The 15215-nt window shown below is 43.2% G+C and overlaps 2 protein-coding genes across 5 annotated transcripts; one reads left to right on the forward strand and one right to left on the reverse strand.

The window, feature by feature from the left end:
• The first annotated feature begins 243 nt into the window (after positions 1-243).
• Positions 244-6651, forward strand: LOC309372350 (transmembrane protein 205-like). 4 transcript variants are annotated; one of them, XM_081915900.1, is made up of 5 exons: positions 244-1521; positions 1811-1877; positions 3176-3357; positions 4005-4168; positions 4664-6651. In XM_081915900.1, the coding sequence occupies exons 3-5, from the start codon at positions 3258-3260 to the stop codon at positions 4961-4963; spliced, it is 564 nt and encodes a 187-aa protein (XP_081772026.1). In that variant the 5' UTR covers positions 244-1521; positions 1811-1877; positions 3176-3257; the 3' UTR covers positions 4964-6651. The 4 variants fall into 4 exon arrangements, with proteins under 4 accessions (XP_081772026.1, XP_081772027.1, XP_081772028.1 ...); XM_081915901.1 differs by having other exon boundaries at positions 244-1384; XM_081915902.1 differs by having other exon boundaries at positions 244-796.
• Positions 6652-7019: 368 nt separating this feature from the next.
• TTC4 (tetratricopeptide repeat domain 4) lies at positions 7020-15039 on the reverse strand. Its single transcript, XM_081915870.1, has 10 exons — positions 14881-15039; positions 12983-13100; positions 12172-12327; positions 11364-11441; positions 10325-10449; positions 10135-10221; positions 9819-10033; positions 9107-9188; positions 8134-8216; positions 7020-7204 (listed from the first exon to the last, which is right to left on the reverse strand). The coding sequence occupies exons 1-10, from the start codon at positions 14989-14991 to the stop codon at positions 7102-7104; spliced, it is 1158 nt and encodes a 385-aa protein (XP_081771996.1). The 5' UTR covers positions 14992-15039; the 3' UTR covers positions 7020-7101.
• Between the last annotated feature and the right edge of the window lie 176 nt (positions 15040-15215).

The raw sequence follows: 15215 nt of genomic DNA on the forward strand, positions 1-15215 counted from the left end.
GGGGATAAGATGTGAGGCTGGTGATGCACCCCCAGAACATTGTCCTCAAATGCAGGGCGTTCTCCCCCCCCCCCCCCATGGCAGAGAATCATTGTGGTTCTTTTTAATTCAGACACCCCCATTGCATCATTTTGCTAGCTCTGCAACAACATACAGAGGGAATAGTGTTTCTCTACCTGCACAGTTTTTGGATATATAGAATCACACTTGACCATCCTTTACACCTGAACTTTCTGCACGCCTCTAGTTACTTGCTTTTGCAGAAACAAACATGACTCTCTGCTAACTCCAACTACCCAGTGCAGGGCTACTTTCCTCCCATCTGCAAAGCTCTGCCAGCTTGTTCTGGCTCTATGGAAGGCGGCTTAGGGCTGAGGTGCCATAAGTGAAACCAAGTATGACCCCCCCCCATGGTTGAGATGCATGCTAGCTTTTACTAGACCAAGGTACTAAAGTTGGACATAAGGCAGCTGAGCTGCACAGGACTCTTCTTTAAAAAGGCAGGCGTTCTGTGCTACTGAGAAGCTGGCGCTTTGAATATGGCGCAACTCCCTTGTTTTTGTCTGGGGTCATCTGTCCTCGGGTTTTATGGTGTCCAGAGCTTCCATCTCAGCAAAGGAGCAGCTGTAAAAGCCTCGGTAATGATGGGGGCTCAGGAAAAATAAACTAGGGCAAAGGCGACGTCTCTCCAGAGGCCGAGACTCCCACCCACCGCTGGCCCCGCCTCGGAGTGGGAAAAAGAGAACTGGGGAGATCCGTCGGAAGAACGAGGTGGGCAACCTCAGAAGGGAGTCGGGTAAGGGAGGTTCGCCTCCACCCAGTCGGGCTATGGCAGGTGGGGGACCAGCAGGATCTGGGGTGATCTTTGCAAGCCCCGCGCCGACCAGTCCTGCCCCCCCCCCCTTGGCTGAGCACCCAGTAGTGTGGCCTGGCCAAAAGACCCCGCCTGAGCAACTGCCTGCCACGAGGGGGCCGCTCCCCTCTCGGATTGGCACCCGTTTTCCCACGATTGCTGGGGTACGGGCTGAAGTTTCCTCCAGTCGTGGGTAAAAGAGCACTTGCAAAAGAGAAAAGTTCCCCTGTGCAAACTTGCACATCGCGACACGCCCCCCTCCGCTTGCGTTTCTGACTCTTTTTTAGCACTAGCACGAGGATTTCCCCATTGCCCAGTCCAGTCTGTCTCTGCATTCCCGTCGCAAGGGGGACTTTCTTCCCAGTTCCGGGATGTAGTTCCGTCTGTTTGCACAGCGAAATGCTTTCTATGCAGATTATCTGGCCGCGCTTGGGGACCGTTTGATGTGGGATGTGTGGTAGTGGATCCGCTGCTTTTGAGTGTTGTGCTTGGTTCTTGATCGTATCCTTTCCGACCCTGCTTATTTTGATGGTAAAGATGCCATTCTTGTTTTGGGATTTGATCCGGCAGCTTTGCTAGTGTTTGTGTTTCTGAGATTCTAGCATTAGGCGGCGGGGAGTCTGAGTGACACATTGAAAAACGCACCAGTGCAACATTATTCATCGGTGGTAAGCAAAGTTTTGTTTTGAAGTTAATATTTCAACTTGCTAGTCGCTGAACACCCGTTTGAAATGTCTTTGGCCACCCACTAGGCTGCTGCAGCACCTGCTGTTCTTTCAGACTGAAGGGACGTGACAGTACTGCTATACTAAGGCTCAAGAGTGCAATTTATAATCGTGGGATTCCTCTATGCAGAGTTCTTGCTCATGTACTCCCAATTGCAATTTATCTGAGAATCCCTTGGGGAATACAGTATTTGTCTTTTACTAGCCTCCAAGTTTTCCTTTTGTGTTGCAGGTTGAAGGGATGAGGAAGACAAGTGTCAGCTTACGTGTTTCTCTGAAAGTAAACTGCCCATCTTGAGGTACTTAGAAGTTTAAAGAGTGGAAAAAACCTGTTACTCTCCTAGTTTGCTTTTCCTATATTATATGCAGTATTCTGTTCAGATCAGGATGTGCATTACCCTACTGGAAATATTTTACTGCTTGGAATAAGGAGCATGTTGCTGCAGTCCCTAACAATTTAAGAGTCACTTCCCATGAAGCCTCTCAAAGCAGTTTCACAATACAATAAAAACCATGTAAAACCATTTCAAATAAATTCAGGTATGGACTCTTTTGTTATAGCAAGTGGCTTTGATGAGCAGCTATCAGTCGGGATCTACATTTGTAGTTGATTCTCCACCTGGGGGTCTGTAACGGCAAGTGTATTTTTGGTAGGTGGTTGGAGGATGACGAGGTGGGATGGCTGCAGGACCTGCTACAGACAATTACTGAATAATTTTTTTCATCCCTGCTTGTGGGTTTCTAGATACTAATGATGTAGGAGTTTGAGTTTCTGTTAGCCCACACCATTCTAATGGTTTTAGCCCATACTAAAATTTACATTTATGCCCTTTGCATCCACTTTGTTACAGCACTCTGGACATTTAAAGAATTTCTCCATAATAATTGATGTGCCCCTCACTGGCAACCACCACACATGGAACATTTCCTCTAGCAGGGTTTCCCAAACTTGGGTCTCCAGCTGTTGTGGGACTACAACATAAATTTGGGACATTGGAAGTGGCCCTAATTTTTGGTAGGCTGAAATAATTGCTTTGAACTAAATCCAGACCAACTTTACGCAGCCTAAGCATTGACTGGGGTCAGAATTTACCTGAAGTAACAGAGAAGCTTCCCTCCACTGTAATTTGAAGGCCATGGAATAAATGCTGGAAAAAATGAATAAAAAAGAAGCCTGTGTTCCAAGTCCTTAAGAATGCAACCCACATCCCTCTGTAATCACTGGTTAAATGCTCATTGGCATTAATGGTTCCAGGTGTTGCCCAAAGCCTTTAAAACCTGCACCTGGCTTTATGGTGGCATATGGTGTGCTGACCTGGCCATCTTTTTATCAGTCTAGTTAAAAGGGGAGGCTATGAGTGCCACTGTTCACAGATGTCTCAGAATAGCTTTCTCTTGGGAGCACTGGCTGAGAATTTTGTTAAGCACTATTAGCTGGTCCATTTAAATTCAACTCCTTCGCAGCAGCAATACAAAACACAAACCCCTAAGAAATGTGGTGTGAGAGAGAACACATGTGACAATTACACTTTAATTTTGAGGGGACAGGACATTTCTGACTACTTTGAAGCTAAAGTAACTTTCTTTTGCCTCTCAGTGTGTCTGAACAGGTAAAACGAGTGTCTCCCAAGTTGAAGTTTGGCCAAGGGAGTTGCAAGCGACTATCTTCTTGAAGTACCATGTCCACAGATGCTGATCCCTCGACCTTAGTCAAAGTGCTCCACTTGGTTTTCCTTTCAACTTTCTGGGGAATGCAGATCTGGGTGACTTTTATAGCCAGTAGGTTGGGACCGTTCCACAGCCCCCCTCTTTGCACATAGATGCTTAAAGGCCAAATTAATCACAGTTAATTTATTTAGGGAGGGATTCAACATTTGGAGAAATGGGAGTGCTCTGCACTGGCATATGCAGTGAATTCAGAAAGGGGAAAAGGGCTACTTTAGCTTGGCAGTAAGATGTAGGCTGGGCAAATAGGGATAACATTGGCTGGCAAGAAGATTTACTTTCTGGATTGGTGAGTCTATATTCCTAGACACCAAGCAGCTGAATGATGATGATGTGAAGGTAAAACCACCAAGTGTGGAAAATCCTAATAAACAATGGAAATAAGCATAGCTGTCAACTTTCGGATTTGAAAATAAGGGATCAGCAGCCTCACCTGTCCCAGGGACAGTCTACGGGATATCTAACAATCCGGGATAGCAGCAGAAAGCAGCGCTGAAATAAGGAATTTCCCGCAAAAAAAGGGAAGGTTGACAGCTACGGAAATAAGCCAATCTGAAACTAGAAGAGATTATCTAAAACTGTATACGTTTGTTAATTTTGCATTCAATGTTTTTTTTAAAATAGCTATTCATTATTATTTTCAGCATTTGTAGCATTTAAATAACCTTGTTCCTTTGTGTTCGCCCCACTTGTTCTTGCAGGTTTTGTGATGGGCAACAATCTCTCACAACATACATTCGGATTCATTCAGAGTTGCCTCTTCCCTTACTACTTCCACATTGGCTCAGCTTGTGCTTTCATCAACCTGACCATATTTGCCATGTGTCACCCCAGCGAACTTCTCAATGAGGAAGAAACCATGCAGGTAGTGGGCTCCCTCTTTTAAATATCACGTGCATGCATTCGTTCGCCATTCTGCTTTGTTACATGGCCTCGCTTGTGATGGCATGCCTGCCTTAGGAAGAAGTGGTTGGACTAAGAAGCCACCCACGCTTACTAGCAGGGCACTCCTTGTGTTTCCTGTAACTACCACCACGGCTGGTAGGGGGTAGTATTCAGACAGTAGGTGGTGGGGCAGAGCAGCAAAGGAGCACAGTTTGGTGACTTGGCACAGGAACGGAACATCTTGCACCGAATATACCCTATTAATCCTAATTTGAAAATGCAATGGCAGGGCCAACCCACAGGGTTATTTTAAGGATGATATGCACTGCTGGGGCCACAGGAACCTGCCTAGGTACCAGCCATGAATCTAAATATTATTCCTGCAAAGCGATTGCAGCTACATGTGATATGAAAACCCCCACATACTAGCTGATGCTACCAGACAATGAATAGTATAACTATCTTTCCTTTCCAGATTACAGTCTTCTTCATTTGTGTCATAGTTGCTGCTCTAAACGCTCAGTGGTTTGGGCAAGTGACTTCAGATATTATGGCCGAAATGCACCTGATTGAGCAAAGCTATGGCTTGGGAGAGGATGCTGGGTGGTTCCCGCAGAAGTCCTTTATGCGGCTGCGTCAACTGGATTCTCATTACAGGGAGCTGACAAGCAGACTGAGCATCTATCATGGTTTCTCTTCCCTCTGCAACCTGTGCTGCATCGCATGCAATGGCTTGAGCCTCTACTATATGGCTGCTCACCTTTCAACATTATAAGCACATGGGTAAATAACCTGCATGGGCATGATTGTGAAAAGATGGACTGCAAATGGCACAAGCCATGGCCTGGGTTGCTGTAGAGTGCTCCTCCAAGCAGGAATCACAGGTGCTTGGATCACCCTGTTCTGAGTGTAGCATGCTATAAATTTTCCAGCCATCATTGGGTTGGCAGCCCATGCACTAATCAACCTTTCATAGAACACTGGACTCCTTGTTGATCAATGAGACATCTCATTGTAATAGTAATACTTGGTCAGACAATTATGAGACAATTTAAATGCCACCCAAATACTTGATGCAAGTAACAGCTTTCTTTTTGAAAATGCAAAATTCGTAAGCAGATGCCTACAGCTGAAAAAGGATTTGTCACTTCATTTGCCCTCTGCTCCCCTTAGTTTTCTAAAGGACCAGATGTTAACCTTTTAAGGTGGCTGCAGCCTTGCTAGTTATGGGTATCAGCTTAAGGGCACCTATGACTTCCTAACTGTGCTTGGTCCAGTCCAGGGAAAATCTCTTCTGATATCAAATATATTTGATCCCAACTTCTGAAAAGGTAAAATGCTCTTCCCAGCCAAAAGGTGACCGGTTTTTAATTCTACCATGGATTATATTAAAGCCTTACATTCCAAAGAGCAACAACAGATGCGGTAATAAAACAAAATCTAACTGCAGTACTCAATTTGTTTCCCGGCCGAAAGTGCTGTATTGTAAAATGCTCCTGTTCTTTATTTGCTATACAGGAGAGGTCTAGTTTCAAAAGTCAAGCAGCAGTTTGGTACCTCCTTTTCCCTGGAGACAAGTACTAGCCAGGGCTGTTCAGGTAGTACTTGCCCTTCTATATAGGTTGAACTCAGGAGTAAGTTGCTGTACAGCACATCCCTTGCCTTATGCCTTATTTTGCGTTTACTGGATCTTCCCACCTCCATGAAAAGTGATGTGAGTTCCAAGTTCAGAAAGCACATGCATGAGAGCACTTCAAAAACAATTAAGCCAAAGATAGACTTAGTGTGAAGGTGCATCCTTGAGAGATTGTACTCTAGAAACAAGTCATTTTATGTGGTTTTTTTCCCTCTTACTTCTTGGATATTAGCAGCATGGAGAAGGATGCTACTGTGGCCACAATTTTAGCAATTGGGTAGGCGTAAGAAATGTACCTCCAGAAATTAAAACCATAATTTAGAACATATAAAATGTGCCCAGCTCCTTTTAAAACCTATTTTGGATAGGTTAATGCGATCTTGTCACAGCAAAAAGCCAGCAAAATTGTAAAGCTCTCAACAATGGCATTCCACATTCCTATGCTGAAGTGCACAAGACAGTAGTGAATAAATCGCAGCTATGGTTTAATCTCAGTGCCTATTGAGCAGGCAAATGCTCTGAATGAATCTATTGGAAAAGTAACAACAGGTGGCAGGCATTTAGGGGTTCCCCTCCATATTCTAACTATTCCTAAAACAGAATTGTTAGCTGTGCTTGCATAGCATTGGATGCAAGTATGCTCCCTGACCCCTAGATACGCTTATTTTATGGCACTTAAATCTGTAAAGTTATACTGTGTTGCCCCAAGCTGCAAGTAGAAGCCCCATTAAGATTAACACGGTTTATGGCAAATTGGATATTTCAAGAACTAATCAGATATCGGGGGGGGGGGGGAGGGAGAATCTGTTTCTCTCAAGCGAAACTCAGTGAATAATGTAACAGGAGCCCTGCTGAATCAGGTGAAAAAGAGGCCCATATAATCCAGCATGTCGTACTCACAGTGCCCAAGCAGATACGATAGAGATGCCTGCATGCAGGACCGAAGTGCCACAGCCTTCTCCCCACCTGTGATACTCCGCAACTGGTATTCAGAGACATAACTGCCTTTGACAGTGGAGGGTGAGGTTTTCTACTTAACGTATGCCCTGTTTTGTTCTATTCCTTCACTTTTAAGGAAATGTGAACGATGCTTATTCACCCAAATTAAATAGAAGTGCAGGTGCAGTTTCTGTGGTTAGGATTAGGAAATCTGCCATCTCAATTGTTGTAGAAGAAGATACATGTGTACGAAATGTTCCATCTTTTAGTTTAGAAATCTAAAGAGGCCTTGTTCCATTATGTGTTGTATTCCACTCCCAACCCCTCAAAATGTTCATTCACTTTAGCCAGTGGACCTTCTTCCCAAAGAAGTAGTTTTTAGAGAAAGGTGCACGTTTCACCAAAACCAAAAAGGTAGGAGTCCCAGCTTTTATGAAGTACCTGCAGAAACAATTAGAAAGTCAAGCTCCAGTCTTGGCTCACAACATTTTAAGATAACCTATATGCTTGTGTTTGTGCATGCATGTTTGCTTACACTACCATCCCATTTCCCCACCCCATTCCACACTGAAAGATACTGGAATAACTTGATAGGTTAGATTCTCACCTGCTCTACAAATTTGGAAGAAGATAGGACAGAAACATAATATGGGTGGGATTCACCTAACAAGCCCAGTCAGCAGAAGCTCTTATGCCCAGAAATTGGCTCTGGACAGGGGTCAGGAGAACCTGCAGAATAGGGCACAGTGGAGAGAAAGGTGGGCTTCATTCTGTCTGGCAAGCTGAAATGTTTGCACAGAGGGAATGCTCACCACAGCATGATGCTCAAGTCCATCACCTGCTTTGACTGTTGGAAAATCTAATAGGCTAGGTTGGTAAGAAGAGATGTCCCCACTGCGAAGATTCATGACATTCTAAAAGTTCAGGCAGGAGCAACTGCAGCAAATTACCCTTTCTTTAGAAGCTGATCACCTAACCTTTTGCTACAAGGCAGTATAAAAATACAGCCACCTTTCAGTGAAATGGCTATGCATTGTTATTCCTGTGTCACATCTAGCTGGTTCCACCAAGAGAAAACTGAGGCAGCCCTGTAGTGAAATGGATGAATAAGCTTCAGCTGAAGCGGACACCTCTAATCTGAAGTGACAACATATGGGCAGTTTTGTTGGTTGTGGATATCTAAGACTACTGTATCCTTAACAGCAGAATCTGCTGACGAACAATTATTTCTCTGTCAGATTACTGTTAGACAAAAAAAAACCTTCTTGATTTTTTGAAGCAAGTAGATGGATCCTGTTGATTCAACATTACACACGTGTCATTTTGACAATAAAGATGAGTAACATGCAGTCCCCAGCTCAGAATCTCACCTTTGGTGCTGCAGCGCTTGTAGCAATGTGGTTTCTGTGTCTATCTGGTATATCTCTCCTTTTTCTTCGTCCTCAAAATACAGCTGTGCAATTTAATATGAGAGACAAATCGACTAAATATGTGAACAAGGACAAGCAACATTACCTGTAAGGCTTAGTACGATATTTATGCAGGTCAGCAGGGCATCCGTAATACTAACAACCAACAACACATGTGATGGAAAACCCTTTTTATTGCTTCCGTTTGAGACTGCAGTTTATTAGGGCAAGTTAGGGGATTCCAGAATTGTGGTAGTTTAGGGGTTGTTTTTTACCGGATTTAATTTTATTTCTATTTATTGTTTGCCATATACTTCAAGCCTTTGGAAGAGCTAAATAAATGAATTTTTATTCAAGCCTACAAATCTAAGTACTTAATGGAAGTTTTAAAACAATTTTGCAGTTGTTTATGGATAACACAACCCTCTGATTTGAGATTATTCTCTGCCTGTCTGACCTATCTGTGGCTATATCAGGGTTGGGGAATTTGGCCCTCCAGATGTTTTTGGACTGCAAATCCCATTAACCCCAGCATAGCCAATGATCAATGAAGATGGTAATTTTAGACCCAACAGCATTTGAAGAGCCATAAGTTTCCCATTCTTGGTCTGGGATGCAGGTAGAGGCTGACTTAGGCTCTGTCAAACTCCATGATGAAGCTATTGCTTAGTATACTGTTGTGTGAAGGCAAAAAGTGTGGTTGCTCTCTCAATCTTTGCTGGAAGGCTCCTTTTTACTCCCTCTAACCTCAGTCTTTCTGTCCCCTCTCTCTCCACCTCTGCTAGAGCCCATTGCTCCCCTCCCGCCCCTCCTTAGGGTACAAAAGGTCTAGACTCCAGGCATCCCACATGGGGCTACACTGCTCAGGGTTATATATATTAGAATATCCATTTTAAGAAAGGGCAGATAAATGCCAAAAGGCGTTGTATCTTACCTCCAGTTCACTAGGAATATATTTCTTTTCTACATCCCAGGGAGGTAGTTCTTCAAACATGACCATTAAGTGGTCAATAAATCTGAAACACAAGATGCATCATGTTACTCTCCAAGCCATTAAGTTCAGCTTCAGCAACTACTAGAGTTGAATTCAAGTAGATACTGTACACTGACGCCTTTGGAATTCAAAGCAATGTAGCTTCATTAAAGGCTGCTAACCAATGCAGTATTTTTTTAAATTAAATTATTCAATGCTTTTTTCAAAATAGGCATGCTCAGGAAGATCATAAATCTATTCTCTTATTTAAGGTTAACCCAAAAATAACTACTTTCTCACAGCACTGCTCAGAGTCTCTAAAATAGCTCACAACCACCACTTCATATAAACATGCTCTAAGACTCCAAAAGTTTTGGACCACAACTTCCATCATCCCTGTCCATTGCCCATGCTGGCTGGGGCTGAAATGAGTTGTAGCCCAAAACATTTGATGGAAGGCATCAGGCCGGGGAAGACTTGTTCAGACATTACTGAGATTAGCAGATGAGGCTGGCAGGCATGCTCCTACTCTTCACATTCAGAACATTTCAATGGTCTTACCAAAGTACTGGAAAACACAGCAAATAAAATGTGTGAATTGAACCCACTGCCTCCTCCCTTCCATATTATGTTCATTTGGATTTATATAAATCCAGCTTTAAAAAACAACCACCTCGATTCTTCATGAAAAGAGGAAATGAAGTCACTTTGCCCATGCTCGGGATACAGGAACAGCACAGGCCAGGTTAGGCTGCCATTCTCATCTAAACAGACTTTGGCACCGATATCATTTTCTGAGCCAAGTCCATCTAAAGACATCTCAGCCAGGTCTGCTGATATCGTTGTGTCTTCCTTAGAGGATGCTAGAGACAATTTGATGTTCCGATCCTATATCGGAAGAGAAAAGAAAAAAAAATGAGGCAAGTATCCACATCTTTACACATTTAAAATTTCCAGGGGCAATTCTTCCCACCAAAAGAAAAAGTTACCTTGATAGCTTTGAGTAAGGCCTCCTTCCGAGACTGTTCCCTCTTCTCCTGCAATTTAGCTTTTCTGAAATCCCTCTCTTCAGTGCGCTGAAAGACAGACAAAGCTACATCGTAACTGTGGGGAGGAGATTGCTGTTCCACCAGTCTTAGTCTACTGTATAAACAGGTTTTCCATTTGCCCCCTTCTAACCTTTAGTCTATCAGCTTTAGCTCTTGTTTCCAGAAGTTTCTTTTCTTTTGGATCTATTCTCAATCCCTCCTCGCACCATGTTATGGCTTCAGAGAAGTGTTTAAGTTCCAAATGGCACAGTGCTCCTAGAAAAGCAAGTTTGTTTCACATATGTCCGCAGCAAACACAGATACACTCAACTAATTTTTAAAACATCAGTGTGGCAAACAGGGAGGTACACTTACGCTGGTCAATTTGTTTCCAGACTGAAGGCACTGAAGAGCCATAGAGGCCTGAACTCTAGGCTGACTTTTCTTTATTTTCTTACATTTATGCCCTACTTTTCTTACATCATACAACCTAGCATGACCCTACATTTATTATTACTTTTTAAAGTATTTATAACCCACTCTTCACAGACTATTTTCAATCTCAGAGCAGGGAGCCACATAACAAATAATAAAAACATGTCCAGTAAATAATAACAAATTTACAGCTAAACTACAATAAGGGCAGCAATTGCAAAGATCTCCCATGCCTCTTCCAAAGTAGCAACACCACAAAAAAGAAGGGGAAAAAAAGACAAGGGTGGCAATAAGCCTCAACTCTTGTTTATTTCTTCTTCCTGGTCCCAACAAAACTCACAGGGCTCAAATTTGGTAGGGCTGCTGGGAAGGATGCGGCAGGTGGATTTGTGAGCATCTCCCATCTCTCTTTACTAGCGAGCACAAACAGCATTCAGCATCCTCCCATGGTTCCCAGATGCTAACTAGACCAAGACCTGCTTTGCTTCATTGGAATGGTGGTGGTCTCATGTCCCTTCAGACCACATGCTGCCCCTAACATACTGCAAATAACTTTGTTCCAAGGTTCCCATGCTTCTTCCTTCTCTCTATCTCAAGTAGACACAACCCTTTTAAGTTGCATTATGTTAATATTTCATGGCACTTTGAAAGTTTACTTTTCAAGAAGTTTACTTTTATTGCTGTTATACAGTGCCCCCACTTTCTTAATTACCTGGAGGCCTTTATTAAAATGCAACTGTTGAACGTTCTTTTACCTCTTGTAATTGCCTTGAGGTGAGTGGGTTTCAGTTTTCTTGCTGCGATAGCATCATTGAGAGCAGAGCGATAGTTACCTAAACAAAACATACCTCTGTAAAACCTGGGTCATTACATTGGATTTTTAAGGGAGGCTGGCAAATTGCTCCCTAAGAAACACTGGGCTACACTGAGGCAAGACACACAAGATCTTCAAATATGACATTAATTTATACGGATAATGAAAAGAGGAGGCATTATAACAGATTCCAAAAGCTGCCCCTCTTTTTTATAAATGTATTTGATAAATAATAATTTGATTTTGTTGCAAAAACTTCAACACAACCTATTACTTCTTGGCTTTCTTTTCAGACTCTGTATTTGAGGCTATTCATCCCTACTAAAAACCAACAGCACTCAATTCTTTTATTTATCCAGACTAGCTGCTCAAGAGACATCTCTGCTTGCACATACTGAGTCTTGGGACCTGGAATACATTGGATCAAATTATGTCTAACAAAATTTAAAGCACTGCAATGTGGACAGTGACAGCCAAACCAGATGCAATATTATGCATATTTGAGAGTAAGTCCTAATGAACTCAGTGGTGCCTATTTTCTTTGGGAGCTCCACATACACTGCTAAATTCACATCTAACAAGGATAAGGGCCTAAAATTTAGCATCCACAATACTACTTGTTTGTTTGTTTAAAAAAAATTCAAAAACAACTTTATGACTGCTGGAACATACAGGAGAAAGTCCTACCTTTGATATTCTTCTGCTATATAGAATTTGAACTAGGCACAATTTTGAATGCAATACATTACCCAAATAAAACTGGGCTGCAGCTCTGTTTGTATGAAGAACAGTATTCAATTCTGGGTCATTGCACTTCTTTTTCAGTCCTTCTGAATAGGATATCACAGCCTTCTTATAATTCTTTTCCTTGAAATAATCATTGCCCTCATTCTTATAGGCCTGGGCTTGAAAAACACCAATAAAGATAAACATTGTAACGTTAGAAAGGCAATAATAAGCACTCCTTTAAAAGTCAAGTTATCTAGAACACATAAAGCACAGATCTTATGATTCCCAGAAAACTCAGGCTAATCAGCCTGCTATACTATGGTTTTTTTCTTTTACACCAAAGGGGGTCAAGGATATTTCTGCAGCTATTAAAGTTTTTAATGCTATGATAACCTCTCATTTTTTTATGGAGCTGCGTGTGCCAGCCAAGTTAAATTTCTACAAGTCCTATGAGCCCCAATATGTATTTTTTGAAATGGGACGGTGCCCTTTCAAGATAAACACTTGGTTGTCAACCTTAAAGCTCTGGCTTAAGATCTTTATTTTCAAAATGGGAATACAGTAGGGCCGTCAGCTCATTTATCTGTGGACACCTATTGCAGCATTTGGACAAAGGTTATGACAGAGGCTGTATTTGACTGTCACCCTTTCTCCTTCAAATGGGACACAACATAGCACCTGCCTTGGTAAGACAAAGCTGGGATGTCTCTTTTCAAGACATTGAACTGATTGAAATGAAACAATTATGCCCTTTGATTCCTAGAGAAAGTGTTGCGAGAACAATGTAAATTTCATCAGCTGATACATTTACAGTATGTAAGTGGAGACTACCTTCAGTTGTATGGTCCTCATCAAAAATAATAGACTGAAGACAAGCAAGGTCAGGATTCTGCTTAGGATCTATTTCAGCAGGAGCTTTCCTCATGAACATTGGGATCTGGTCAAATTCCTGTCGACAAATGCAGGCAGCCCAAGTTACCAAGGATAGAAGAAAAGGGTTCAAAATAGCCACATGTCTTTGGAAATAGAGCCTTTATTCGAGATACTTAACAGAAGAACTTGCATTTTTTCCCTCCCATACATTGAATTTTGTCCTTGGGTATTTCTAAAGAATTCACTTAATTCATAGTTCTTGGCTTTCTAGGTAAGTAATTTCGGACTTAGCATCAGCCCTTGCTAAACCTTCAAACCCACCATTTTCCTGTTACAAAAACACAAAACCAAACCAAAACCAACAGGAATGTAAGATATAGATCCTGTAATATCCGTCATTGAATTATATTAAATTTCTCTATTCTTTCAAGTCAATTCTTGTTTACCAAGAAAGACACATTGGCGAGGTTAGCACATAATGCTAAACCATTGTTTATTAAACTACAGTTTATTAAACTGTATCATCAATAAACTAGTTAATAATAAACTAGTTTAATAAACAGTATAGAAAAATGTGACTAGAGAATTCATCATCTTATTCAACATCTAGCCCTCCCTCCAGAATTCTGGCCCTCCCTCCAAATGTTGTTGGATTCCAATGCCCATCAGCCACAGTCAGCATGGTCAAGGGACAGCAAAGAGGAGAGCACAGTCCAGCAAAGTCTGCAGAGTCACAAGTTCCCAAATTCAGGTTACAATAAAAAAAATTATTTTTTGATACACTGACATGTATTGTGAACTTGCAACCCAATATGCAAGTTTAAAATGCTACCTGCTCTAATGTCACAACACACATCCCACCCCTTGGTTAGAAAGTCAACATCCACTGTACATGGTCAAATTGTAAGTTTCAGTTGCCAAATTGTATTGACAACATTGTGCCCACCTAACAGTTACAGTTTGCAAGTGGCCTCTGTTGTTACGTGCAGATTCAGTATATACCAACAACTGCTCCATGATAAAACAATGGTGACAATATTTTAAATGTCAATGTGAAACATTACTGTGCTGCAAAAACCCATGGCTGTCAGGAAAACCTGTCCAGAAGTCGGTCATGTTCTCTAAAACTGCTCTCTACATCCAGGTGTGGGAGATGACTGGTTATTAACACTGGAGGCAAGGCATTCTGCACAAGCTCTAGAGGCACTCTCATCTTTACTGCTGGCTCATATGCCTTGAAGTTGAAAGCAGGCTCCAGAACTGACCTCTGACTCAATCATAATTTAGTAGAGCTAACCAGCAATGCTCACAACAAATAACCCTGTTAAGATCTGTACCATCAACCCTCGCCCTGCAGTGGTTAGGAGGAAGACTGGGAATTAGTGGTTTGCAGAAGGCTAGCCAGTGTTTGTTTACTTTATATCTTACCTTTCATCCAAGGAGCTCAAGACAGCGCGCATGATCCAACCCCCTTCCACATGTCATCCCAACAACAACAACAACAACAACAACCCTTCGAGGTCGTTTAGGCTGAGAGAGGCAGTGACCGGCTCAAAGCCACCCCAGCAAACTTCCCGGGCGAGTGGGAGATTTCGAACTCGGGTCCTATCCCGACATTCAAAACTGCAGACCAATTCCCCCCAAAAGCTCACCGGCCGTCGTTGGGTTAGCCATTATCCCTCTGCCTACCTGGCAGGGCTGTTGGAGAGGACGGAAAGGGGGGACAAGAGGCCGGCGAAAAGAGGATAAAACTAAGAGGCTGGAGACTCTCTCCCAACTTGGCATCTCCCCAGGAGCCCGTGCAGTCGAGCGCGGCCACCGGCTCCGCCCTCGTCCCGCCGCCCCGAGAGACGCACCTGCTCCCAGTTGTCGGGGCTGAGGGCGCCCGCGTAGCGCTCGGGGCCGCGGAACCGGTCCAGGAAGGCATCCCAGCCCGCCTCGTGCTCTTCCTCCTTCTCCGCCATCATTCTGCGCTCCCCTTCCAGTCGCAGCCAGGCTCGCTCGCTCCGCCCTTCCGGAGGCGGCGGCTTTCCGCCCCTGCTGAGCCCGAAGCGGGAGGAGCCCGACGCTGCTTCCCTGGGCCAGCGAGGGGAACGCGGTGCTGAAGCGGGGCTTTTGCAAGCTCGCTCTATCACCGCCCCCTTGTTTTAAATTATTTCGCTTGTGGGGGCGTCAGTTGTCTGGGGTTGTA

This window comes from Podarcis melisellensis (assembly GCF_964234715.1).
Source record: "Podarcis melisellensis genome assembly, chromosome: 6".
In the NCBI taxonomy this organism is placed as follows: domain Eukaryota; kingdom Metazoa; phylum Chordata; class Lepidosauria; order Squamata; family Lacertidae; genus Podarcis; species Podarcis melisellensis.

Bases quoted from the DNA above. Each gene is read 5' to 3' on its own strand.
- LOC309372350 (XM_081915900.1), top strand. From the start codon at position 3,258: ATGTCCACAGATGCTGATCCCTCGACCTTAGTCAAAGTGCTCCACTTG. The intron at 3,358-4,004 runs GTAGGTTGGGAC...TTGTTCTTGCAG, and splicing joins CTGGGTGACTTTTATAGCCA to GTTTTGTGATGGGCAACAAT. The intron at 4,169-4,663 runs GTAGTGGGCTCC...TTTCCTTTCCAG, and splicing joins ATGAGGAAGAAACCATGCAG to ATTACAGTCTTCTTCATTTG.
- TTC4 (XM_081915870.1), bottom strand. From the start codon at position 14,991: ATGATGGCGGAGAAGGAGGAAGAGCACGAGGCGGGCTGGGATGCCTTC. The intron at 10,222-10,324 runs GTTAGAAGGGGG...TCTGTCTTTCAG, and splicing joins CTAAAGCTGATAGACTAAAG to CGCACTGAAGAGAGGGATTT. The intron at 7,205-8,133 runs GTGAGATTCTGA...TTGTTTCTGCAG, and splicing joins CAAGCGCTGCAGCACCAAAG to GTACTTCATAAAAGCTGGGA.